The sequence below is a fragment of the Hippopotamus amphibius genome, chromosome 3 (assembly GCF_030028045.1).
Source record: "Hippopotamus amphibius kiboko isolate mHipAmp2 chromosome 3, mHipAmp2.hap2, whole genome shotgun sequence".
NCBI classification, from domain to species: domain Eukaryota; kingdom Metazoa; phylum Chordata; class Mammalia; order Artiodactyla; family Hippopotamidae; genus Hippopotamus; species Hippopotamus amphibius.
The window spans coordinates 19,013,181-19,040,213 of NC_080188.1; the positions used below are offsets into that span (position 1 = coordinate 19,013,181).

General features: G+C 38.7%; 1 protein-coding gene across 4 annotated transcripts; it reads right to left on the reverse strand.

Annotated features, from left to right (window-relative positions):
• Positions 1-228: 228 nt before the first annotated feature.
• On the reverse strand, positions 229-26,787 carry UGDH (UDP-glucose 6-dehydrogenase). Of its 4 annotated transcripts, none has more exons than XM_057728816.1 (14): positions 26,001-26,787; positions 22,223-22,301; positions 19,752-19,920; positions 11,293-11,394; positions 9,641-9,841; positions 8,897-9,094; positions 8,030-8,177; positions 6,012-6,106; positions 4,759-4,845; positions 4,391-4,521; positions 3,874-4,007; positions 3,358-3,449; positions 3,133-3,243; positions 229-972 (listed from the first exon to the last, which is right to left on the reverse strand). In XM_057728816.1, the coding sequence occupies exons 3-14, from the start codon at positions 19,911-19,913 to the stop codon at positions 862-864; spliced, it is 1,572 nt and encodes a 523-aa protein (XP_057584799.1). In that variant the 5' UTR covers positions 19,914-19,920; positions 22,223-22,301; positions 26,001-26,787; the 3' UTR covers positions 229-861. The 4 variants fall into 4 exon arrangements, with proteins under 4 accessions (XP_057584799.1, XP_057584798.1, XP_057584797.1 ...); XM_057728815.1 differs by lacking the exon at positions 22,223-22,301 and adding an exon at positions 24,070-24,353; XM_057728814.1 differs by lacking the exon at positions 22,223-22,301 and having other exon boundaries at positions 26,001-26,785.
• Positions 26,788-27,033: the final 246 nt, after the last annotated feature.

The window sequence follows — 27,033 nt, forward strand, 5'->3', positions numbered from 1 at the left end:
TGAGATGAGTTATAAACTGCAAAGTAAAAGTGACAAATATTGGACTAATCATCAGTGAGGAAAAACAGGAAGCGGAGAGGAGTGAAATAGATTTTCATTTCACTACACTGATTTTCTCTTCATGTTAAAAAAAATATATTGCCTTTTAATCTTATTTGGACTGACTGGAAATGGGAAGTGATGATCTTTTTGGACTAAAAAAACCAACGATATGGCTCATTAAAACAAAAGGAGCAAAAGAACATTAACCAAACCCTACTTGTAGGGTTACTTCTAACATGGAAGATAGGGGGAAAATAAGTACAAAGGCCACATTCTGTCCATTGCATTCTCCTCAGTTCAGAGAGATAAGAAATGGCATGGAAAACATCTTAACCAATTAATTCAGGAACCTCTCAATCTCCATTACACTTTTGGGAAGGTTAACAGGTTTAGCCCAGTATTTAGCATAGGCATTTCATGGTTTAAAATAAGTACTTAATGACAAGTAGATAAACCAATGATCAGAAAAACTGAAGAGTGCCATTCCCATTACAGTGTGATATTAAAGTGCTGCCTAAAGACATTTTTATCAAGTAAAAAGTGTTTGAAGTTTAATTTTACAAAAATCGACACCATTAAAACAACACGATTATTTGTTACTCATCCAATCACTGAGGTAACAATATTATAAAAATATGTAAAAAATATTCTAGTTTCATAATTACCAGATACACTAATTCCCATACAGCTAGTATAAATTTGATTATTAAAAAAATAGTTTTGTTTCCTTAAAAGCACTTGGTTCATTTACCATTCAATATCAGATAGATATTTGCTATCCTCAAGTACCAAAAAAATTACAAATAAAAATGGCAATGTCTATACTCTGGGTTTCTTGTTGGGTAGATCCTGAAGGCTAAACTTTGGAATTTCACCAGAAGGAGCATATGGAATTCTCTTTGAAGACACCTTTTTGCCAATTGTTTCAATCTGGAGGGGAAAAAAGATTTTAGAAATAAAATTATTAACATTACAATAGCTACATGTAAAAACTCTGTAATGTAGTGTAATAAGGGCTAAAACCTAGATGATTTTTTTTTTTTCTCTTTAAAGGCAGAAAAAGTTTCTCAAGTTGTCTGGGTTGCTATGAAAGATCTTTGGTTTCTTCCATATTTTTTATGTTTCTAGAGTCAGTCTACACTCCCCTTTTCATATTCATATCTAGACACGCTCGTTCCTGTCATTCTCAACACCAGACCCCCTCAAACAGAGTAGGGAATCACATGCCACTATTGTTTTAGTAGCATACATGAAAGCAATAAATAGACCAGATTCCAATTAATTCACATTCTTTCAAACTCTATTCTAATGTCTGTTTCCCTTATTCTAAAAAACTTGCATAAGCCATAACAGCATAGTTTTTAGGAGTTCAGGCTTCAGAGTCTGAAAGGCTCCAGCTGGAATCCTGACTGATAATTGCTGTTACCTAAACTCTCTTTCTTACTCGTTCGTAAATGGTGCTAATCCACCTACCTCAAGGGTTGTGTAAGGATTCAATTCGGTAAAGTGCTCAGGACAAGTGTCTGGCATACAAGTCAACCGTCAATAAACCAAGGGTAATTAACTTTCCTTTTGCATATTACATTTAAAATTTTTCCCCTCTATCCAAAATCAATCTTATCTTTAAAGACACTGCTTCTAAAAAAAAAAAAAAAAAAAGACACTGCTTCTTTAATAGTCATAAGTTTATCTCCTCTCTACAGCAGAGATAAATATACTACACAATTTTCATAAATGTCTTTATAATTAAAAATAATTAATGCTGATTCATACCACAAGGGGCTTCTGCTTTGTATTAATCAAATGTCCTACTGAGTGGCTTATAAATTCCCCTTATATAGTAATACCAGTCTAACTGTTTTTTAATCCTTACTTGGAAAAGTTAATTTTTATAAGAATTCAAAGTCATTTAAAATATATATGTCTCTACACATCTTCTCCTTTAGATGAGTAAATCAGGAATGAGAGAGAAATGTATCTGTGCCTGCAAATAATCTTTAAAAAATAACACTGCTGAATTTAAGTCATGACTGGGAAAAACAGTCACATTACTCATGAAGGAGGGGTAGGATAAAGGGGTCCCCGGGTTCTCTGATGGAGTGTGAACAGACAAGGATGTCATCTGATTTTTGTTGCAAGTTAATCTCTTATGAATGAGAAATGGGCACTGAATTCTAAATAAGCAGAATCTTCAACAAGTCAAGTGACAGGTTAAGAGAACCAGATCAGATATTTTGAACAGTAGATGAGGCCTTATCAGTACCTCTCCAAGACAACTGGTGCTGAGCAGACGCACACAGCCAGCTCTAAACACTGCTCTGCTCCAGGACTATGCTGACAGCAATCTCCTGGCAGATTTTTTTATCCTCCCCACTGTCCCCCTGGAGCCTCCCACTCCATGTCTGCTCTGAGGAAATGGAAAGTAGCTGCTTCTTATTAATACTTTTGGGGCCCCTAGTAGAACTGAAATGGCTGCAACTTAAAATGTACTCCACAGGTTTCTGTCAGCTCTCTAAACATTCCATAATTAACTGACAAACTTTGAATTAAAAGAGGGCCAGCACCACTGCAGCTCCCATACTTTTCATTCAGACCTCTCACAGAACCAGCACAGTGCGGAACACTCAGAAGTACAGGATCCTATACCAACACATGACAACTATATGCATATTGAAGTTTTCAAAACATTCATATAGGAATAAGTGACCTGGCCCCGAGGGGGTCAGTGTGATGCAGGCAGTGCAGCAGAGTAGCTTTGGAGGCTCCGGGAAAAAAAACATTTTTTTTTTAATGTGTATATTTTCTTACTTGATGTTTCTATAAGGTAAGGCAAGGCATGTCTTGACCCTATACGATACACAACTGATATTACATAAGGGAAACGAACACTGAATGACCTTTCAGTCACAATTTTAAGGAGGGAGGGGAGTATTTCACAAATACCACAGAACTTTCCAGAGAGTTGACTGACATGTTGCCCCAGAGTTATGTTATTGCTAAATGAGAAAATATTAAAATTCTAAAACTGAAAGTCATTAAAAAGCAAATGACCAAACGAATGGAACACCACCAATCCAGGATCATGCTTACCTGGAAGCCAATAGTTTGTAGTTCATTGTGGAGCCCATCCAGGACACGTCGTCCATCAAAGATAAAGGCTGGCTTCAGCATTTTTTTATGAATGCGTTCATAATCCAGTTCCTGTAAAGACAGAACCACAGAAACAGTCAGAGCATATACGGGAACACACGCTCAACCCCAACGGGTACTAGAACACCGCTAAAATTTTCCTTCATCTCATTTCTGTCACCTCACCTTAAACATGTCCCATTCAGTGCAAATCACAACAGCATGGGCACCATCACATGCTTCATAGGGGTCCTTGGAAATGGTCACAAGCCGGGCCACTATAACAACCCAACAGAAAGTGGGAATAAGAAAGAAGTGATTTGAAATTATGCCTTTTAACACTAAGGTTGCAGGAGCAGTCGCGGGTCTGACAGAAGTGGAACAGTCTGGTTGGAATGTGAGCGGGGGTAACAGTGGGGGGCCTGGAGTATCCCCCAATTTTGCCCCAGAAGCATCTCCTTGGAATCTCTGGGACCTTTTAGAATATGTTGGAAAAATCACTAGACTAACCCACAGCCGATGGCTTCAAATTAAAGTCGATGAAGCAATGTCTGAGAGTTTACTTTTAGAGAAGTGAGGTTGAAAAGAGGGTCCTACCAATGATATAAATGATAAAAACTCAACAACCAAAGGTTTCTAGAGAACAAACAAATTTGGGGGCCCAAGCTCAAAGTGATACATGAGTCTCAAAGCCTTACTTACCTTGGTCATCCTCTGAAACTCCTGGATGAGAAAGATCCACAACTATTTGTTCCCTTGGCACTTTCGGGTCATATATGTGGAGGTGTGCGCCTTCATCCATCAAGTACTTGCTAATATATATACTAGACGACTCTCTGAAGGAAAAAACAAATCAGTATTACTGCACTTTTAAATGACATATATTCTAAAATTTTTTTTTTTTTTTGGCCACGCTGGGCAGCATGTGGGATCCTAGTTCCCCAACCAGGATCAAACCCACACCCCCTGCATTGGAAGAGTGGAGTCTTAACCACTGGACCGCCAGGGAAGTCCCATAAATGGCATATATTCTAATACCTAAGGGGTTTAATATACAGACAAGATTCTATTTCTTGTGAGGATATGGATGTCCACTTTATTTTTATTCTTTATACTATATACATACATGCATGTCACATACGCAACCACCATCAAAAAATCAGGATAAGATAGGAGTTAACATTCTCAAAAAGGTTGAACCATTTTAAAGAACTGATACCTCGTATCACCCGTGTCCTTTTTGAATGCAAACCCCAAGATAGCTATCTTCTTATCAGTCACTGTATTAAACAGACTGTCTATAATCCGGGAAGCAAACCTCCTTCTCTGGTAGTCATTCATGTCTATGACCTGCAATGACATGTACAATTATGCAAGGATCTGTGAGAAGAGGTCCAGCCTGTGCCGTACACTGCCCGCAGCTCTATGATGAGTACTCGTGTATGAACACAAGCCTTATCAATTAACCGGAGGCACAGATTACCAACTTCTTTAGTATCTACAGATTGAAAAATAAATACATAATTATCGCCCCCACCCCCACCCCCTTACAGCTATCCTGAACATTTTAATTTTCATTTGGCTTAACTTTCCATGCATCAGGCTGGGATGGGTGTCAAGGTGGGGAGTACGGCTAAATTTCAACCCCATCTGAGGTCCAGCCACGAAGTCAGCCTAAAAAACGCACACAGAAAACAATGTTCTCCTTAGCCAACTTCTCCAAACCCTGTGGAAGTAATCAAACCTCAAAGTACTCTCATAAGCTTACCCCTGACGCCTCACCAAAACAGAGTGTGAGTAGAAAGTAGACAGAGAACAGTCAAACCATGCACAGAGTTACAGCTGCCACTGGATGAACCATAACACCACAAACATCTGGCAAAATTTTTAACTAAATGTTATGAGTAAAAGTCTCTGATCACCTAATCTGTTACTCTCCTAAGAATTTATAAACAAGACATCATATTGGTGACCAGATAAACATAAGGAAAGACTGTTTTAAAGGCTTTAGGGTTGTACAAGCCATCTCAGAACCTGAGAGCTTGGGAAATGAGCCGAAAATTTTGGAAAATCAAGCCTTTATCTGCATTTTCCCCACAGTGGACAGTAAGATAAAGCCGTCACACTGGATTGAGTGAAATGAGCTTAAATGTGTCCATTTCCCTAAAAATGTTCATTTCCTTATATTTCTACTCACTGCGGAAATCTGAAAAACTATAAACTTGGGGGAAAAATATTTGGGAAAGGTACGTACACTGGCTGGTATCTTGAACAAATTATTTAACATTGCTAAGCCTCAGCTTCCTCATCTATAAATGAGGCAGAATATTAATGATGAGGACTAAGATGCTACATGTAAAATGCTTAAAAGAGTGCGCGGCACAGAGTAAGCATGCAATAAATGTTAACTCCATTTACAGTTTGAGAAGGGTCTCTAATTTTAGCTCTGTAAATCTCAAAGGGACAAAACAAATATCAACACATGTAAACCACTTCGAAGCATGACAATAGAGGTTCTTCCTTCACTTTTATCTTATGCCTTTCAAGATAGAGAAGAATTATAATTAAAAGCAATATTTCTTGCTTTACTCAGGGAGCAAATTTAGTTATTAAAATTAGAAGGAATACTGATTTATCATAAACTTCCATCATAGATGATTACCAAAAAAGACAAATGATAAACACAGAAGCCCAATAAATACACCTAAAATGAACAAACTGAGTATAATTATAATTGAGTTCCTGGAAAAAAATTAATCCTATCAAAAACATTTGACTGAAAAGGGTGACATGTTTTAATTAGAAGTTAATCATAACCTGTTCATTATAAAGATTAATACCTGCTGCCAATAACGAGCTACTTCAGGCAAATTTAGAGCCTCACAGAGATAAACCAAATTCAGAACATCCTTTTGAAAGCAACTCCCACCAAAACCTGAAGAAAGAAAGAAAAAATAAAAAAAAAAGACTGTATTTATTTAGGACCCACACAACTAAATCATGTTACAAATTTCTTTGTCATACTAATCAGAGGACCTATGCTAGGATTTTTAATAATAAAATTTGAGTGAAAATGAATGGGTTTATAAGTTGTATGAAATTTGCGAGCAACTAATCAACTATAATTTCTTAATAATTATAAATGATTTTAAATAATTACAAATAGTTATAAATAATTTTCTAGCTTAAGTTTTATTGTGGCTATATTTTCTATTTTTTTCCCTCATTCAGCTGGTATCACTGCCCTACATTTTTAACTCTAACATAGAGCTGGCAAACTTTTACAGGCCAGATAAAAAATATTTTAGCCTTTGTGGGCCATACATTCTCTGGCACTATTCAACTTTGCCTTTGTAGCTCAAAAGCAGTCACAGACAACATATAATCAAATGGGCATAGCTATTTTCCAGTAAAACTTTATTTATAAAAACAAGCTGTGGGCCAGATTTGGCCTGGGGGCTGTAGTTTGCCCACCCCTGTTCTAGTGCAATGCAGTATACTGTGAGGGTTGGTGTTGGCTTTTTAGCCAGAAACACCTAGCCACTCACTAGTTGTATGACTTTGAGCAAGTTACAAAAATTCCCCCAATCCTTAACCATCTTTATAAATACCAGCACCTTTGTAACAGGTTATAAGGATTAATAATTAAGATATATAAAGTGCTGGTTCAGACCTTGATGCATAATATGCCTTCAGTAAATAGTAGCTGTTTTTATTAAATGGTTGCTACAAGAGTTTCTATCAAAAGATAGAAAAGGCCAGGGAAGTCAGTCCTGAGAAATGGCACAAAGCCCCAGAAATACAAGAAGGGCTGCCTATGGCTCAATCTGTAAAAGACTCTATATACATTTACATCAACCTTATTAACTCATATCCAAAAATATAGTCAGCTCTTGTTAAACTCAGTAGTTCTACATACTTGCCATGAACACTGAATTAGCAAATACTGAACTACTGCTCCTAGGTGAGCTTCTGGTCACATTTTTGTCAGCTGATCAACATAATCTTGTTTTATGCATGTTTCTGTTTAAAGACACCTTATTTAAAAATACTGTTGATTCATTAACATTGACTCACAGCCAATAGCACGATAACTCATGCCTGAATGAATGAAGCTTATCAAACCACATGTACTTTCTCCGTAAGGCACATCATAGCTTGCTGACGCTTTGGAACACTAGACAAAACTTCAGCGATATGCTTGGGGGCCATTTTAAACAGTGAAATCACAGGGAAAAAAAGCACAAAAATGTGGCACTAAGTAGACCACAAAAAGAGCACCTATTTGCAGGATGAGAGCTAAAACAAGAAGGTAAGAGTATTGCCTTATTCAACTTCAGTTGGGAATGCATGTGTTGGGTGATTCAAATTTTTTGCTGCTCTGTTTATGTCTACAAATGATCGCATGAGTATTGATGCTGGGTTACAAATACATTTTAGCAAGTAGGCTAATTCACAAATATGGAATCCATGAATAATGAGGATCAACTTTTTGTCACCAAGGTCACATTTCCATAAGTGTATTAGTAGGAAAAGCAAATGGTAAGGAATTTTTTCCTACTTGCTTCAATAAGATGTTACGTGATTTTCTATGTGGTCTCCCAAATTTATTCTATCTAAACAGTCTAACAAAACACTAATATATTCCTCCTAAAACAGTGAGTTATGTTTATCTACCAATCAGTCAGTAATTATTAAACAATATAAGTAACTGTTGCCTCACTTACAAAGTCCCTCCTAGGCTGAAAGCCACATGTATAATGGAATCATTATTTTAAGGGCATTAAGCAAAGGCTTCCTTAAAGTTAGAGACCTAGCTAAATGAACCTACTTTATGTACAGAAAGCTTTCAACTTACCAACGCTGGCTTTCAGAAACTTATTTCCAATTCTCTGGTCCATTCCAATGGCTGTTGCCACCTCTTCTACATCAGCTCCTGTTGCTTCACAGAGCGCACTTATAGAGTTGATGCTGCTGATTCTCTGTGCTAGAAAAGCATTTGCTGCCTTAAAAGAAAAAAAAAGCAAGAATAGGATGAGCTAAAATATAAATTTTATATATCCATACTATATTCCATTGAGTTGATCCAAATTACTGAGGGAGATAAAAGTTATTGATGGGCTCAATTTGAGGAGGCAGTGGATGGGTTGGTAAGGGAAAATGTTTTAAATTAGAAAAGAAAGATGATAAGAAAGGGTAAAAAGGGACTTCCCTGGTGGAAAGTGGTTAAGACTCCACACTCCCAATGCAGGGGGCCCAGGTTTGATCCCTGGTCAGGGCACTAGATCCCACGTGCATGCCGCAACTAAGAGTTCGCAAGCCACAACTAAGGAGCCCATGTGCCACAACTAAAGAGCCCACAAACCTCAACTGAAGAGCACGCCTGCTTGCAACTAAGACCTGGTACAACCAAATAAATAAATAAATATATTTTTTAAAAAAGAAAAGGGTAAAAGAAGTGAAAGAGTGATTTTTTAAATTACTATTTTAATGTACACTCTATTTTGCATATTATAGGATATTTTATACCCAAATATTTGATCCCCTTGTGAAAATTATTTCATAATATACAAGAATCTTATCTTCAAAAGCATATCTTTTTATTAATATTAAGAAAGTACCTACATAGCTTATCAGCATTAAGAGAAATAAGTCCTTGGCTTTAAATTTAATAGAAATTTAAAAAATAATAAATTTAAGAGAGAGTTGAGTGCTATGTACCAACCAGTTTGGAAAGTTCTGAAGACCAAGTGTTGGTGGTGAGGATCTTTTCTCTGGGAACCCAGTGCTCATACACAGCACACAGTGCCTGCACAGCTCTCTGGCCCTCTGGGGTTTCATCCCCTCCAATCAGTACTCTGTCTGGGTTCTTGAGGTCCTTGATGGCCGTTCCTTCTGCCAAGAATTCAGGGTTGGACAGCACCTAGAATCCCAACGCAAAGGAAAGTTTTAAGCTAGAGTTAATTATGAACAACTTTAAAGCATCAATATTTACATAAGAAGAGCCAGATTTTTTTTTTAAAGCTCTTTATTGGAATATAATTGCTTTACATTGTTGTGCCAGTTTTTGCTGTACAACAAAGTGAATCAGCTGTACTTATACATATATCCCCATAAACCCTCCCTCCCGCAACTCCCTCCCACCCTCCCTATGCCACCCCTCTAAGTCATCACCCATCATCAAGTTGATCTCCCTGTTTTATGCAGTAGCTTCCCACTAGCTATCTATTTTACATTTGGTAGTGTATATATGTCAATGCTACTTTCTCACTTCATCCCAGCTTCCCCTTCACCCCTCTCCCCATGTCCTCAAGTTCGTTCTCTACATCTGCATCTTTATCCTTGCCCTGTCACTGGGTTCATCAGTACCATTTTTTTAGATTCCACATGTATGAGTTAGCATATGGTATTTGTTTTTCTCTTTCTGGCTTAAAGAAGAGCCAGATTCTAATGCTTCCTTTTCTTATACCTGTAAATTCAAGTTGGGTTTTGTGTTCGCATCAAATATTCGACGAATACTTTCTGCTGCCCGCACTGGAACTGTGCTTTTCTCAGTCACAATTTTGTACCCGTGTGAGTTTTGCACAATGCGTCTAGCGCAAGCTTCAATATACTTTAGATCTGCTGCGCGGCCTTTTCCCATTCCGTAGGTTTTGGTTGGAGTGTTCACCTGATGAAAGCATATGGGGTTAAGAACAGAGTATCTGTGAGATATTCACTGATTTCATGATATGCCCTGGACCATCAACTGACTAGTCAACTGGGAAGTTATCATCAGAAGCCCTGGTTTCACTACCTTATTAGTTCCATGGAAATAATATTTTATAAAGATAATACCAGAGGAAACAGCTTGAAGCACCTGGAGAACTCATTCAGTACATTTCTGTTGAGAAGCTACTACACATGTGTCAGAACCAGGGCAGGCAGTTTCCAGGCTAAGCCTGCAGATATAAAGATGAAAGACTCCAAAAGGAGTTCACAGTCCGAAATGAAATGTAAGTTTTCTCTTTCTTCCTCTCTCAATGGCATGTAATATATTATCCTGGTTTTTAAAACTAAACTTTAAACTCCTTTTTACTCTCCTTTTTTATAGACCTATATCAATAGGTTTTTAAAAATCTCTGCAGTATCATTCACAAATGCTTTCTTGGCTCATTAGAGCTAGAAATTATCTAGCATCTTTAGGATACAGAATACTATGTAGACAAAGACTATCATATAGAATGAAAAATAAATCATGAGTCCAGAGTCTAGGCATTTAGTTTTGGCTTAGCTGTATCATGTAACCTTGGAGAAGTGTGGCTGCCTTTGTGTCAATGACCTCATTGGAAAATGAGAATAACACACTCCCTAAAATCTAACACAGAAGTTTTATAACACGCTCATAAAAATGAAAGTACTCTGAAAAGTCTAAAATTCTATATAGGAATAATTTCGGAGCCAGTAAGTAGCACCAATTTTCTTCTCTTGACAAGCTTATAACTTAATGGGAGACTAAATAAAGGAATCAAGCCAAAATAAATCAAAATGTGAAGATTGAGTTGAGGTCTGAAAAGCAGGAGGAAAAAGTTGTTTACATGCACGAATAACTTAGGAAAAGACTTCAACGTGGAAGGGTTCAGGGGAGCACAGAAGAGCGAAAATGGTTAATGAGATAATGTAAAACACCAGACAGAGGGGATGATGGGATGGCTTCCCCAGGTAAAGGAGCTCTGAAGATAACAATTGAAAGCATAAATTCATCTAAATAGGAGACACCTGTAAGTCTGCTGTAAACTTTACCTGATTCTTTTTACCTTACCTCCACCAAGCAGTGGAAACAAGAAACAATGAAATACATACACTATCACCATACGTGCTCACACGTTTACTAGCACTTCCTAATTCTAAATTTCTTATTAGAAAGTTTCTCTGAACTTATTTTTTCAATGATCTGAAATGATCAGGTGATTAAAGAGTTTGGTGAAGTGTTGGATAAGGTCAGTGATAATCAAAATTCAACTGGACAACTCTATACTAAGTAATGCTGTGGCTTAATACCAATGGATTTACTGTTAAACTACAGTGAAACTTCTATATAGACAAGGACACATTACTCACACAGCAAAGGAGAATACTTACAGAAATAAATACAAGATCTGCTTCTTTAATGGCATCATCAATATTGGTAGAAAAAAATAGATTTTTTCCTCGACAGGATTCTACCACTTCTTTTAGTCCTGGCTAAAAAGAAAAAAGACATACATTTTATGAGTCATACGAAATAACGCAATAGTATAGAATTATATTCATTAAGGGAAAGGTCATGTGTAATTTAAAGGTCTAGATTTGCTCTCAACACCTCTGTAGAAAAATCAAAGATTATACAGGTACCAGAGGCCATCACGTGTACATTATTACGTAACATAACAAACAAGGCAAAACTGAACTTGCCACAATTAAAGCAGCAGATTAATTTAATGCATGTCATTGTTACCATGTTCCAGACTATTTCATAACAGTTAACAATTAACTCCAAGTATCAACACAATCATCGGAAAAGTCAAAGTTTTTTGTGGTTTTAAGCAAACACTTGATTTTGCATCGTCACTATGAATACAGGTTTTTACTCCCACGAATTCAGGCCATAGAACACAGGCCATTCAGAGTGGCTGTGAAACAGTCTTTACTCTACACATACATAAATATATATATATATTTTTTCTAAGTCCTATTTTAAGCAACATTTCTATTTAAAAAATCTGTTACTTTTCCCATGCAATTTAACAGGAGATAGTTAAGAATTTTGAGCTGTACAACACCACCTAACAAGTATTCTTGCCTCCACCCCCTCAAAAAATCAGGTCTAAACCTGATCAGATCAGTTCAATCAGCAAAATGTGTTTATCTACAAGATAAACAACCTGGTTTCTTCAATAAATAATCTGAAGAGAAAAACAGAGAGAAAAAAGGAGAAATTAAAATATTGTGGTCGGGGGACTTCTCTGGTGGCACAGTGGATAAGACTCCATGCTCCCAATGCAGGGGGCCAGGGAACTAGATCCCCCATGCATGCCGCAACTAAAAGTTTGCATGCTGCAACTAAGGAGCCCATGAGCCACAACCAAGGAGCCTGTGAGCCACAACTAAGGAGCCCATGTGCCACAACTAAGGAGTCCAAGTGTTGCAACTAAGACCTGGGCAACCAAATAAATAAATAAATTAAAAAATATATATATATTGTGGTCTTAGGGAATTCCCTGGCAGTCCAGTGGTTTGGACTCTGAGCTTCCACTGCAGGGAGCACAGGTTTGATCCCTAGTCAGGGGAACTAAGATTCTCGCATGTCATGCAGTGAGGCCAAAAAAATATATATATGTATATAGTGGTCTTAAAAGACACTTAGGCCAAAAATATATATATATATATGTATATAGTGGTCTTAAAAGACACTTAGGCCAAAAATATATATATATATATGTATATAGTGGTCTTAAAAGACACTTAAGTGATACAAATCTACTGCAATATATGGACCTTACTTGGACTCTGATTCAAATAAACCATGGAGGGGAAGGACATGTTTAAGAATTATAGAAAACCGAAGCAAAACAGACCTTCTCCTCTCCTGGGAGAGAAGGTTCAAATAATATCCAGAAATATTATGGATGTATATAAAACTATATAGCAAAGTAAAAAGTCAATTCAGGGGCATAGGTCTAGAATTATACCCAGAGGAAATTCACTTTTCTTTGTGGTTCTGAGGACTTTAAACATAAGCAATCAGAGAAAGTGTAAAATGTAAACTTAAAACTTCCATTTGTTTGACTAAAATGTATAACAGGGCCAGCAAAATGTATGAACCACGACACCATGAATATAGTGTCACCAATTATGGCAACTGTTTCCTTGGTTATTTTGACTAGGCTCTAGAAAATGAGAGTAAAAGGTTACGGAGCTGGAATTTTACAGAGATTTAATTCAATCCTATATAATCTCCTAACATTTAAATTAATCTAAAATCAGAGCAACACAGAATTTATACTGTCTTAATAAGACCCCAAAATGAACAACTACATTATTCCATTAAAATCAATGGGCTATTTGTAGATATCCAAAATGCATGCAGAATCAGTTGATAATATATGTTCTACTTCTTAGATTTATTATGTAATTATCATAATCAGTATTTAGAATTTACATGGTACTTTTTATGGAAGAACTCAAATCCTTTCACAGGCTAAGTCAGCTTTCATTTTACTCAGAAAAGCAGAGCAAATTATCCATTTTGGATTTTTATGTAAGTAGTTATTACATTGTTTTTTTAATGAACAAAGTTAACAAAAAGCAATGACTACTCAATAAATATGGCAATACAACACAAAATGTTTTCATTGGTTTTTCTGTTTGATTAGTTGGTTTTTTTTTGGCTACACTGTGCAGCTTGTGGGATCTTAGTGCCCCCACCGGGGATTGAACCCGTGTGCCTTTGGCAGTGAGAGTGTGGGGTCCCTAACAGGGAATTCCCTTCACTGTTAAATATTAAGAGTATCTACTATGCTGTTCTCTGAGTAAAAACTGGAATATCTTATTACCATATTTCATCTGACAGTCATTACTATTTCCTTCTCGTGGTAAAAATGACTACTTTTTTATTAATATAGTTTTGACCCATAAAACATAAGCCTATAATACTAGAAAGAACCACAATGAACACATAAATTCATGAACCTGAAGTCCATTTAGCTGGGTTTTTCAGTGTAGCCTGGTAATCTTTTTACTTGTCCTCTCATTCTGAGATTACTGCTCCGAACACCACTACATCTTCTTCAGAGTATCTGGCCTCCCACTTTCAGCCAATTGAGATGACCAATGTTTCAGTCACTTTTATTTCCTGTTCTCACCAACAAAAGAGTATCTTCATGCACCCTTGTCTACTTCCCCTCCAATCTCTGAGAAAGAGGCTTTCAAGGCCAATTCCTCTTCTTGTGTTTTTGATTCCATCATGTTTGCTATCTTTCTAGACTTTATTCCATCAGTTAGCCCTTTTCTTCTTATACTTTTGACCTTTCCTTCTCTATGTGATTTGTCTACCTTAGTTTATTAACATGCTTGATTCTTTACCAACCCCAGGAAAAAATATAAATTAAAAAAAAAAATCACTGCTTTTACCCTGTGTCCCTCTCTGGTGACCACCCCCTTTATTTTCTTCTAATTAAACCTTTTAAAAGAAGAGTCTTACTCCTTCTCTACACTCTCTCACTACTTCAATGTCCTACCATTTGTAACTGTTCTTGTAAAAGTTACAATGGCCCCCATAATACCGAATTTCATGAATATGTCTCTGTTCTTTCTCCTGCATTTGGCATAATTGACAGCTTACTCATTCATTCAGCAAATATTGATATTTGCTGAGCACTTACTAAGTACTGGTCACTGTGTTAGTCACTGCTAATCAGGACATATACATTTTTATGGAGCTTGCGCTACTAAAACTCTTCTGGTTTTTGGTTCACCTTCTCTGAACTACTCTTCATTGCTTCTCTAAAGCGTTTCTTCCTCCACCCACCATCAAACAATAGCATTTTCTAGGGTTCCGTCATTGACCTCATGCTCTGTTCTCTCTGCAGGCTCTTCTTGGGAGAGCTTAACTACTCTGATTTTGACTACTGCCTGCATAATTTTTTTTTTAACTACCTACATAATCTTAACTTCACATCTTCAGTCCTGAATTCTCTTTCTCTCTTTTTTATTTTTTGCTCATGCTGTGAGGCTTGTGGGATCTTAGTTCCCGGACCAGGGATTGAACCCAGGCCATGGCAGTGAAGGGACCAAGTCCTAACCTTGGACTGCCAGGGAATTCCCCAGCCCTGAATTCTTGAATATCATTCTAGATTCCTTCTTCTCCTTCATCCTTCTTATATAGTCACCTATCAAGTCTGATCTTTCTTCCTTCTTAATATTTCTCTTGGGAATTCCCTGGCAGTCCAGTGGTTAGGACTCCACGCTCTTACTGCCGAGGGCCCTGGTTCAATCCCTGGTCATTTCGTGCAAGCCACCGGGTGAGGCCAAAAAAAAAAAAATTTTTTTCTATAGTTAGTCTAGTGAGTCTCTGAGTGAATGGAGTGAAGGTGTAACTCTCAAGGAAGCTGTGTATTCAAAAGAGCTCATTAAATATTATAATCACATATTAGTCATCATTTCTCTATCAGTGAGCAGGAGTTAAACATTAGCTGCCAAGAGACTCTCTGATATGAAAAATTGGTATTTACAATGAAAAATCCATGCCATAGATTTTTATAATATCATTGAAAACAAATATCTACTTGGTTGTATATTTTTTAATCCATTATAGGATTCAAAATTTAAGGAGGAAGTTGATTGCAAAGATATCTAAGCTTTCTCTGGAAATAAAAATATTTCGTCTTGTTCAGGGTAGATCAGTATAAAATCACAAGTAGTAGCAATATCTATAAGCCATTCAATAAAGGAATTCAGAAAGCAGCACGAATTCTGGTTAAATCTGCCATTTGTTTTTCTTCTTTTATAGTTCTTCCTGGTTGACATTTCACCTAACATTTTACATCTCCAATACAGCCAAGGAAATGTGCAGGAATGGTTTTACAACATAAAATAAAGAAATAAAAAATGGAACAAAGGCCTAACATATCTTTGAGAATGGATAATTGGGTCACACGGTTCATCACCCCAAGTTTGTTTTTTGGTTTTTTTTTTTTTAATACATGACACTATAGAAATCTTTATTTTCTTCTGATTTATAAATTTCTTAAGCAGGTGTCTTTTCTCTTTTTTTTTTCTTATTCATTTATTTATTGGCTGCATTGGGTCTTCATTGCTGCACATGGGCTCTCTCTAGTTGCGGTGAGCGGGGGCTCCTCACTGCAGTGGCTTCTCCTGTTGTGGAGCACGGGCTCTAGGCATGTGGGCTTCAGTAGTTGTGGTACATGGGCTCAACAGTTGTGGCTCACGGGCTCCAGAGCGCAGGCTCAATAGCTGTGGCACACGGGCTTAGTTGCTCCGTGGCATGTGGGATCCTCCCGGAGCAGGGATAGATCCTGTGTCCCTGCCATTGGTAGGTGGACTCCCAACCACTGCACACCTAGGAAGTCCTAAGCAGGTATCTTTTAACAACTGATGTCTAAGAAAGACACATGAAAATTATAAACCTAAAGTCATTTACTTGCTAAGAGGAAAATCATTCTACTTGTTAAGAAGATTCCTTCCAGAATTTTAAAGTAGCAGTGCCATGTTTTTAACCTCCCAAGTCAGCTGGATCGTTTTAAAAGATTCCATTCCCTTTGCAGGCTACACTAAATAGTGCAGAACTAAAATAGCTGCTTAGGTTGGCATCATCTAATTTTCTGGAGTAGACATATTAAAAATGAGATAAAAATAAGACTTTAAAGACCAAATAATTACAACTATTAAATAAAACCAATACAATTTTGGGACATTAGAGTTCTGAGAACTCAGACGTTGCTTCTAATGAGCACAGTGCTAGCTAGACTTTCAAATCTTTTATATTCTATTTAAAGAGATTTAAAGAAGACAAAATTTATATATGAAATAAAAGTGTGAAACAACAAGAAACACTTTTATTTCTTTGTTTCTAAAAGCTGGGTTATCAAGAAAAAACAAGTAAGATACGGAAAAAAATAATCTTAAATCTTAACTCTTTTAATCTAACTATATGTCCCAGCTGGATTCAATATCAATGTAGAACACACTTTTTTTTTCTTGGAGCAATTTAACTTTTAATTTTTAAAAAAGCAAAAAGAGTATAACATGGTAAATTCAGATCATCCTCTCACTTCTGTGGCTTACTGATTTTTTTATTTTGGGTTTTTTGGTTGTTATTTATTTATTTTTATTGAAGTACAGTTGATTTACAATACTGTGTTGGTTTCAGGTCTATAACATAGTGACTCTGCATTTTTGCAGATTGTTCTCCATTACAGGTTATTACAAGATGATGGGTATACAGTATATCCTTGTTGCTTATCTATTTCATACATAGCAGTCTGTATCTGTTAATCCCATATCCCTAATTTGTCTCTCCTCCCTTCCCTCTCCTCTTTGGTAGTCACAAGTTTGTCTTCTGTATCTGTAGAACAACTATTTTTAATTTAAAGCTCTGAAGTCAGGACTTCCCTGGTGGCACAGTGGTTAAGAATCTGCCTGCCAATGCAGGAGACATGGGTTCGATCCTTGGTCTGGGAAGATCCCACATGCCTCGGAGCAGGTAAGCTCATAGGCCACAACTACTGAGCCTGTGCTCTAGAGCCTGCAAGCTGCAACTACTGAGACCATGTGCTGCAACTACTGAAGCCGATGCACCTACAGCCTGCGCTCACACTGAGAAGCCCATGAACTGCAACAAAAAGTAGCCCCTGCTCACCACAACCAGAGAAAGCAACAAAGACCCAACACAGCGGGGGGCAGGGGGGGAAAGCACTGAAGTCTTAGGAAAAGAGTTTCAGATTTCAAATGATAGAAACAGTATAGTAAGAATCTGGCCAGGGAACATGCCTGGCCAACTAATTTTTTTGTTTTCTCCAAGAAAAATGTCTAAATCCAATATATTATAGATAGTTTATACTTTTTTCTAGTTCAAGATAACCTTTTTATTTTGTTTTTAAGTAAAATTTTTATTGAAGTAAAACAAAATACAAAAAAGTGCATATACTTTAGTATGGAAAAGTGTATAGCTCAGTTTCCACAAGTGAACACACTTGTGTGACCACTATCCATGTAATAATTAGAAGAACACTAACAGGGAGTGCCCTGGTGGCCTAGTGGTTAGGATTCCAGGCTTTCACTGCCATGGCCTGGGTTCAATCCCTGGTGTTGGAAAACCAAGATCCCACAAGCCATGTGGCATGGCAAAACAATCCAAAAAAAACACTAACAGTAAATCAGAGCCTGCAGTATGCCCTCTCCTAGTCACTACAACCCCTCAAACTACCATCATGTGCAATACTATTACCAGAGATTAGTTTGCCTATATTTGAAGTTTACACAAATGGCATTATACAGTATGGACAGCTTTGTGTCTGACAACACATTACTTTTGCAAGAATGTAAACATATGCTTGCGTGCAGGAGTAGTTTCATTGATTTTCAATGCAGCTTAGTATTTTATTGCAAAATTATACTATAATTTATGCATCCATTCTATTGCTAATTAACATTTAGGTTGTTTCCCATTTGGGGTTATTACAAATAGCAGTGAGATAATTAATTACTGAATGACTGGATATAAATATGGCTCACAAGATTTCAGATTACTTGCAGCCCTTTTATAGATATCAGAATTATAAAAGTTATCTTTCCAAATGTTTTTAAAAATTCCCCCAAACCAAATATAGTAGTAATGTTATACTTATATGACAGGGGTAGTCAAAAGTAGTTTTTCCAAACATTTAGAAGTAATCAGCTATAGATATAAGGTTTGTAAGAACATAATAATTCACATAATAATATTTCAACAATCCCCTGAAGCTGCTTTTCACTTCCACTGCCTACAAATCAAAGAAAATTGTTCACTAATTAAAGCAAATACCCCAATAACACAAAAAAAGTAAAGAAAAAGAAACATTATAACACTGAGCTATTTAAAGTACTATTACAGAAAGTTAATCTGGTAGGGGAAGAAAGGGTAAAGCACAAACAGAAGCTGCCACATACACGGAGGGGTTTTTTTGTTTTTTTTTAACTCTAAGTCTGATTTAGATATTAGTAAATCTGTGAAGTTAAGTGGCTACTAATCTATGGGTACTTTTTCAGAGATTTCTATTCATAGGCCTATAAATAGCAGGCAGATTTATCTTACAGAGACTTCCCCTTCTAAAGACCACTTAAAGACTATGGTTGATAAGAGTCTTATAAATAACAAAATGTTTCTAAAAAAGAGAGAGAATATATTAATGTTGGAGAAAAAATGCTATCCTCAAAATTTCAAATGCTTCTCTGTTGGGCTTCAAGAACATAATATCATGCAGTCATTTTACAGTGAAAATTTTAAAAAATGGAACCATGCTTAATAAAATAGAGGCATATTTTCCTAGCTACAAGTTCTCTAAATCTACAGAAATTTTGAAATTCCAATTTAAACAAATCTGTGATACTAACCACTGAATATGAAAGACACCATTTACTCATCCAAGGTTTACCTAATATAAATACAATAACCCAAAATATAATAGACTTACATGAATTATCATAAACATCCACAGTTTTATTTTTTTTATTGTTACAGAATGCCACTTTTTAATTGCACTATTACAATGTGGTAAGCATACTAACAAACAAAATTAGAAAATAGAGACGATAAAATTACTCATAATCTTACTCCACTAATACAACCGTTATTAATATTCAATATACGTTTTTTCTAGGCATTTTCCCTGAGCATATTTGACATAATTATAATTGTAATGTCCATATGACATTGTGTATTTAGATTTTTTTCATTTAATTTTTTATCAGTTGCAGTCATAGAATTTTACATTAAAAATAAACTAGAAAAAGAGTAAGAAAACAAAGGGCATAAGAACAAAGCATTGTTTAATATGGTTTACCTCATAAATAGGAAGTGTAGGAGAGTTCCATGCATTGATTCTTGATTCATTGACATCAACCACCGTTACCCTGATTTCAGGGCACATATGAGCAATGACACTACATGTGGGGCCTCCAACGTAGCCTGCACCGATGCAGCAGATCTTCTTAATTTCAAACATGACTGTACTAGAAGGGAAACAGTAAGACCGTCCAACTATTAAGGACAGAAAATTCAAAGAAATCACACTGCACATTCATCACACTTAATAAAAACTGTCAACTGACAGCTATTTGGAAAAATTTCCTACATTCACACTCACTAAGAATTATGAAAACAATGATGGAAAAAAAAAATAATGTTCCAATTGGATGACCTAGCCTGTTCTCAGCTGTACCAGCATGAAACATGGAAAAAATTATAGTAACTGATATTACTGAAAAGTGTCTCAAAGATTATAACGACCAAATATTTATGAAGTCAAGAAGCAAAATAAAACCTTACATAGCCTTCTAACACTCTGGAGAAACTGTGATTGCTGAGGGAAAATTCAAGGGTGGACACACCAATGCAATTGTTGCTTAACTAGATGCTGGTGCACAAGGGTCAGCTTTACTACAGGTTTAAGAGTGAAATGACAGATATTAAGATTAGTTCCACAGTCCAGAATTGGCCTCTGAAGTTATATTCCCTGCACAATTTGGTTTCAGCAGTTCATTTTTTAGGTATGGACCACGATCTCAAAGTAATTTCTGTGGTTAGCAAAGCTGTTACACAGATTTTGATGGGCTTTCTAAAGCAATTAGGTGAACTGATTCACACTAATCAAAGTGACAAGGGACTGAGTTATACAAAAGAATGTCGGTTTATTCAGTAATGAGAACGAGAACTGTCAAACTGATAAGATTCTTAGAATTTTTTGTCCTAGAGAATTTAAGAATTTGTTAGTGTATGCCTGCACGGATCAGAGAAGGCACTCTGGAAGGCTGATCTAATTACAATGCCTTGCAAGTATATCCCTATTCTGAAAAAAGATACACAAAGCACATGATTAATAAGATGATCCAATTCCCTTTGGTCTAAATCTGTATTAATCAAAATATGTTCCAATCTTCATTGGTTCTCTGGGTAGACTTCCCTACCGGAAGAGAATGAGCTGACAACCCACATAAGTATCCTGGTCTGTGTTAACAAGCAAGTAATCTAGCCTATAAATTGATCTTCAGTGTTATAATTAGCAGATATCAACTCACAGGGTCTGATCTCTAATGACTTTTTTTTTTTTTTTTTGGCCACACAGCTTGTGTGGCCTAGTTCCCCAGGGGTCGAAACTCGGCAACCCCCCACCACAGTGGAGGTGCAGAGTCTTAACCACTGAACAGCCAGGGAATTCCCTCTGAAGACTTTTTAATAACTTAAAAAGAAACAGAATTTTAGTACAACAGTAAATATGAACAGAATTTGTAATCTAATGATTCCCCGAAAGAAATATTCTTAGTGATATATATATATACAAAGAGATATTTTAAATGTATTATTATTTTGAATAGGTAATAATTCATGATTCAAAAATTAAATCTGGGGAATTCCCTGGCGGTCCAGTGGTTAAGACTTCATGCTTTGGCTTCCCTGGTAGCACAGTGGTTAAGAATCCGCCTGTCAATGCAGGAGACACAGGTTCGATTCCTGGTCCGGGAAGATCCCACATGCCGGAAAAACTAAGCCTGTGCGCTACAACTACTGAGCCTGCACTCTCGAGCCCACAAGCCACAACTAATGAGCCCACATGCTGCAACTACTGAAGCCCGAGCTCCTAGAGCCTGTGCTCCACAAGAGAAGCCACTACAATGAGAAGCCTGCGCACCGCAACGAAGAGCAGCCCCTGCTCACTGCAACCACAGAAAGCCAGTGTGCAGCAACAAAGATCCAGTGCAGCCAATAAATAAAAATGAATAAATAAATTTATTTTTTTTAAGTTAAAAAAAAGAAAAAGGGACTTGGCACTTTCACTGCCGGGGGCCTGGATTCAATCCCTGGTCAAGGAACTAAGATCCCAAATGCCCTGAGGCACGGCCAAAAAAAATAAATAAATTTAAATCTCTATAACAAGGTAAACACTCAGAAGCCTCACACCTACTCCATTCCCATCTACTTTGCCACCCTCTACTTTGCTTCTACAAGCAACCTCTTTATTAGTATTCCAAGATTCACCTTAGCAAAAACACTGAGCCTAGAAAATTTTACTTTTGGCAACAATATATCTTTCATTTCTTCACCCTTCTGCTTTTCAGTTCTACCCTTTACACTCTCCAGGCCTCAAATGCCCTATATAGGAGGAGGATGCATGGGGAGATAAGACTGCATGGGGATTGCTAAGGGCTGAAGCTAAGGAGGACATTCTCCTGAAAAGCCCCCAGCTGTGGGAGGGACAGCTGGCCTGGAGCAGGCTTACAAAGATGTGTCTCCAGCATTCACTGCTGCTGTACCCACCTCTAGAGCAGAAAAGACTTGGCATCTGGTTTCAAAAAAAAATTGCTTCAACTTGCTTCAGGCGTATTCCCTTCTTCTCCTTCATGAAAAATTAATATTTCCAATTTAAGGGTTTACTGTATGGGCACAGCAGAGAATCTGGCCATAGAATAATATAGGTCCTGACTATAGGTCCTCAAGTACTTAACTCTTTAGGGAATAATTCAATTGAAAAACATTTAATAAAGACCCCACTATGTAACAGCCACTACTATTCTATGTACTATAGATACAACAGTGAACATGACAGATACAGCTCCTACTTTTACATAGTTATATTCTAGTAGGAGAGCACACAAACAAAATAATGGCAGTTGTGGTAAATTCCACATAAAGGGAATAAACATGTAGGTGAAAGAGAAAGATTGTATGTGGGGAAAGGACTATTTTAGTTACGGTAGTTAAAGAAGGACTCTCTGAGAAGGTGACTTTTAAACTGACTTAAAAGATAAAATGGAGTTAGTCGCACCCAGGTAATATGGTTAAATTATACAAGGCAGTATAATCAACTAAACAACAAAATGAGGGTTAAAGTCCAGAGGTGGGAAAAAATCAAAATGAGAAAGCATCTGTATCAAGGCAAATGTAAAAACTAAGCTTGGCCTAAAGAATGAGTAGGATATAGAAATGAAAGATAAGTGGGGAGGGCATTCCGGATGACAGAACAGGAATAAATAAGGACTTACATACAGAAATGAGTCAAAGAAGTGAGGATATCTGCCTAGCTGCACAAAAAAGTAGGTATTAAGAAGTACTGGGAGGTAATAATTGTCTCTTAGGGCGGAGATGAATTGAAAGTGGGTCTTGAATGCCCCTTTCAGGAAAGCATGACCATAAAAATCCATGAGGCTATAATTTAATAACTTAAGGTAACACAGCTGAAAGTAACCATCACACTCAAAGGCATTAATGTAGCTAAAATCTAACAAACTCCACTTTAGAAAAAAAAAGGGGAAGGGGGGCAAAGAGAATGATCAGCTTGGAGCCTGGAAAAGGGGCATTAAGAATAAGAATGACACAGTGTTTAGTTCAGCACTGTCTAAAGAGTGACACAGAATCTGGAAGTCAGAACTGTTCTGGTTTCAGAGAGGTGGGGCAAGAAAAAGCTTTCCCAATGTTTGGATGGCATATGCCCCCCCCCCCCCCAAATTCTTTGTTCTGATTCCACTCTGCATTATGAGTTCAGATTGCCAGGAATCATAATACTAGAGAGGGATGGCCTGGATTTGAGACATAAGTATTCCAGGCACTGGAATGAAATTTCCCTGCTGTAATAGCAAAGTTCCATTCTAGTGTATCCACTGGTCTTTTATGAGCTTAGTCATTATAAGTTAACACCTAAAGCCTCATTAGCCCTAGATCTGTGGGAGAAAAAAAAAAAAATCAACCCTCCAGATGTGCAAGGTTGAACATCAAGTCCTGAACTGTGATGAACTTGAAGGACTACCACATACAGTAACCCCTTACGGGATAGGTGGCCTCTCTAATCAAAACCAGTATATCTGATATACCTAAAAAGTAAAATCTTAAAGGATTTCTGGACCAGAGGATTTTGTGGTGTTATCACTTAATCCCATTGCCAAGAGGTTATAAGGGCAGCCTATGCCCTCAATCTCAACCAGAACATGGTTGAACCAGAACATGGTTGAACCAGAACATGGGTTGAGCCCATGATGAACTCTTGGACTCAAGAGTTTAATAAGGTACTCCCAGGCTAACACTTCTCTGCTGCTGTTCACCTCAGCACGTAGAACAGTAGGCTCTCAATAAGTACGAAGTGAATGAGTTAACTCTCAATAAGGGCCTACCTTTTTGAGATGAAGGCTGTTATTTAAATATCTTAAGCTCAGATGGCTGATCAGAGTATTTTTGCAGATTGTCCACGATCCTATCATCCTTTCTTCTTTAGGCAGAACTTCAGCACATCTTCTCAGAGTTACTTCTTATCCACCTTGGTTGCCAGGCCATATTCAGCTTGCCTTTTATACAGCAGCTGGGGTAAACTATCGATGGCAGGTGGGCCTGTATTATAGAACTGCATGTGCTCTGGGGTATCCCTGTGTTGCTATTTCATATGCAGTATGAAGTATGGCTTGCAAATGACAATGGGAAAATTATTGACGAAGCTAGATGTACGATCTGTGCAAGTCCAAACAAATTACCACTTGGAAGTTTCAACAAAATCTTCAATAAGCTTTAATATAGAGCTCGATAGTGTTAGTGTTATACTTTGCCTGACACAGATGTCTTCTGATTCTGTTTTCTATTTCTACTTTTATATACCTTCTGACCCTCTACTGTACTGTCAGGGAAATGGGAACGTCTGCTTACTGAATGAGTCAGTTTGAAATGAGTTTTTACCTTTGTATTTTGGGAAAGTCACAGCAAACCAGGCAGTTCCAAAACTACTTTTCATCTAAAATTTTACAAATTCAGATCAATATTTCACCCTAGAAGATTGGCTAACAACTAGCGAAGCTCCTATTACAATCTAAGCTTAATACAATCCCTCCACCTCCACTCCTCTTCATTATACTCTGTATAATTACCCAGTATCTAAGGCAGGTGGATACATCAACTTCACACATCATCTAAGACATTTCCAAAAATTAAATACTAACAGATGCCTGACCCAGGAAAAATATTTAATCAGCAAGAAAGACTCGCAACCTTCTATCGAAACGGTATCATGCAAAGCTGTGGAAATAGCAAGAAAGAAGATGGACTATGCATATTGGCTACAGATTTTATGTTAGAAGGATTAGTACAGCAATAGAAGAAATGAGATCCTTTCAGTCAGGGTTGTCTATCCCTTACCTTAAGCTAGATGCTGGGCACTAACAAGCACATATCAGAGCAGACAGTAACCTCTTTCATTTCCAGAACCACCTCCTACACCCCCCAAGAAACAGACCAGACTACTGTTGTCCATTTCTTAGGGGATTTGAAGAAACTCAAAGACTCACTGTGTCTTTGAGGGCAGTCAATGAACAACTACTCCTCTGTATATCCCTGAAAAGTTCCCTACCAGAGCATCCCTCTTTTCTATATACCAGAATTCTCGACCTTACTCAATTATTTTCCTATATATAAAGAGGTGTAATTTTTCAAGGTCTCACACAAACACGATCTCCTGAAGCACCCAAGAAAGGCCTTCCTTAACATGAAATAAAGCCATTATATGGTGTGGCGGCCAACAATGGATTCCAGGACAGTCCATACAGATGTTACGATAGAATGAATGTCTTAGGATTTTGCCCTCAAAAGAGCTCTCTGGTTCGTTTTCTCTTTAGTTTCTTAAGAAGGGCGACCAGAGACGTGAGGAAAGCAGCAGCCCTTCATGTAAGCAGATTCTAAATACAAACAAAAGACTATGATTCTGAGACCGAAATGGGGTCCCTAACCAGAGGACCACTTCCTTTGGTGGATGCCCGGCTTTCAGAGGCGCCAGGGGAAATCTAAGTCGGAAAGTGGAGAAAAGCAGAACAAGAGGTTGGAAGACTCACGAGTCTTGAATTAAAAGCCCAAGCTGTCCCTCTTCCAGGGCAGCAGATCCAAAAGACGATTCCCGCCCGGAGGCCAAAAGAGGAGACAGAGGGTCGTGACACTGGAAGCCCGGGACCGAGCGCGGGGAGCGACTGCAAGCAGCACGCACAGTCCGCCCGGCTTCTTCCACATCCCGCCGGGACCCGGGAGCATCCCCACGCGGCGGCGGCGCCGGCCCGGGAAAGGCGCTTACCCACTTCCGAGCAACCGCTCCGATCCCGACGGCTCGGACAGCTCCTCGCTCTGGGCCTCGCAGCCGCAGCTTCAGCGCTCGCGCCCTGCCCCGTCTGATCGCCCTGCACCGCACACCCCCCTCAGGCTGCTAGGCGCCGCACCCCGAGTCCCGGGCCCGAGCCCGTATTTAAAGGTCTCCACCCGAGAAGGCGGAGGCTGCCTTCCCCCGCAGCCAAGCCCTCCCGGACTCTGCCCTCCGCCGCATCCCTGCTCCGCCTCCCGCCACGCTGGGCCCGGGCCCGCCCCTACTTCCTGCGCGGCCCAGGGGCGGGGGCGCGGGGGCGTGGCTAGTCGCGGCAGGCCCCTCCCCCGACCGAGCCCAGGCAAATCCGCTCGGGCCAGCTCAGCGGCCCCGCCCCTGCCGCGAGCGGCGCTGGGGGGAGCTGTGCGCCCCGCGGGTCGGCCCAGGACTGAGGGCTAAGGGCACCGGTAGCGTCTGGCTTCGGGTCTAGTTCTGCTGTAGTGCGAAGCCCGCTCTTGCTGTCTGGCCTTCGCTTCCCTTCCTGTGTCCCCATCCTGGCCGACAGTCAGCGCTGAGGTGGTGCCGCGTGCGCGCCAGGTCAGCCATACTCTGGGGCTGCGGCCCAAGGGGACCGGAAGGTCCGGGCCCCCTTTCCGGTCTCCCCAGGAGCCTGGAGGGCCTGTGTCGTCCTTCGGCCCCCTAGACCCTGCGGATGGGACGTGGCCAGCGGCTTACTCCACTCCCACGCTCTCCGGGTCCGTGGGTCCGCCGCACCCTCCGGGCCCGCGGCCCAGGGTTTAGTCAGATTGCCTCCGACCCGCCGCTTCTGGGAAGGAGACGCCTCACGTCAAAAGGATGCTGAGTCGCATCATGACTGGACCAGTTAGTGATCCCCTCCCTGATCCCTGGGTAGAGAAGCGGGTCAGCCATGCCCTCAAGGCACATTTTCCAAATACTCCTGCCAAATTCGGCATCTGAGCTGTCTCTGCATGATGTATAGCAGAGCGCATGCAAGAGGCGAGTGCCGCGT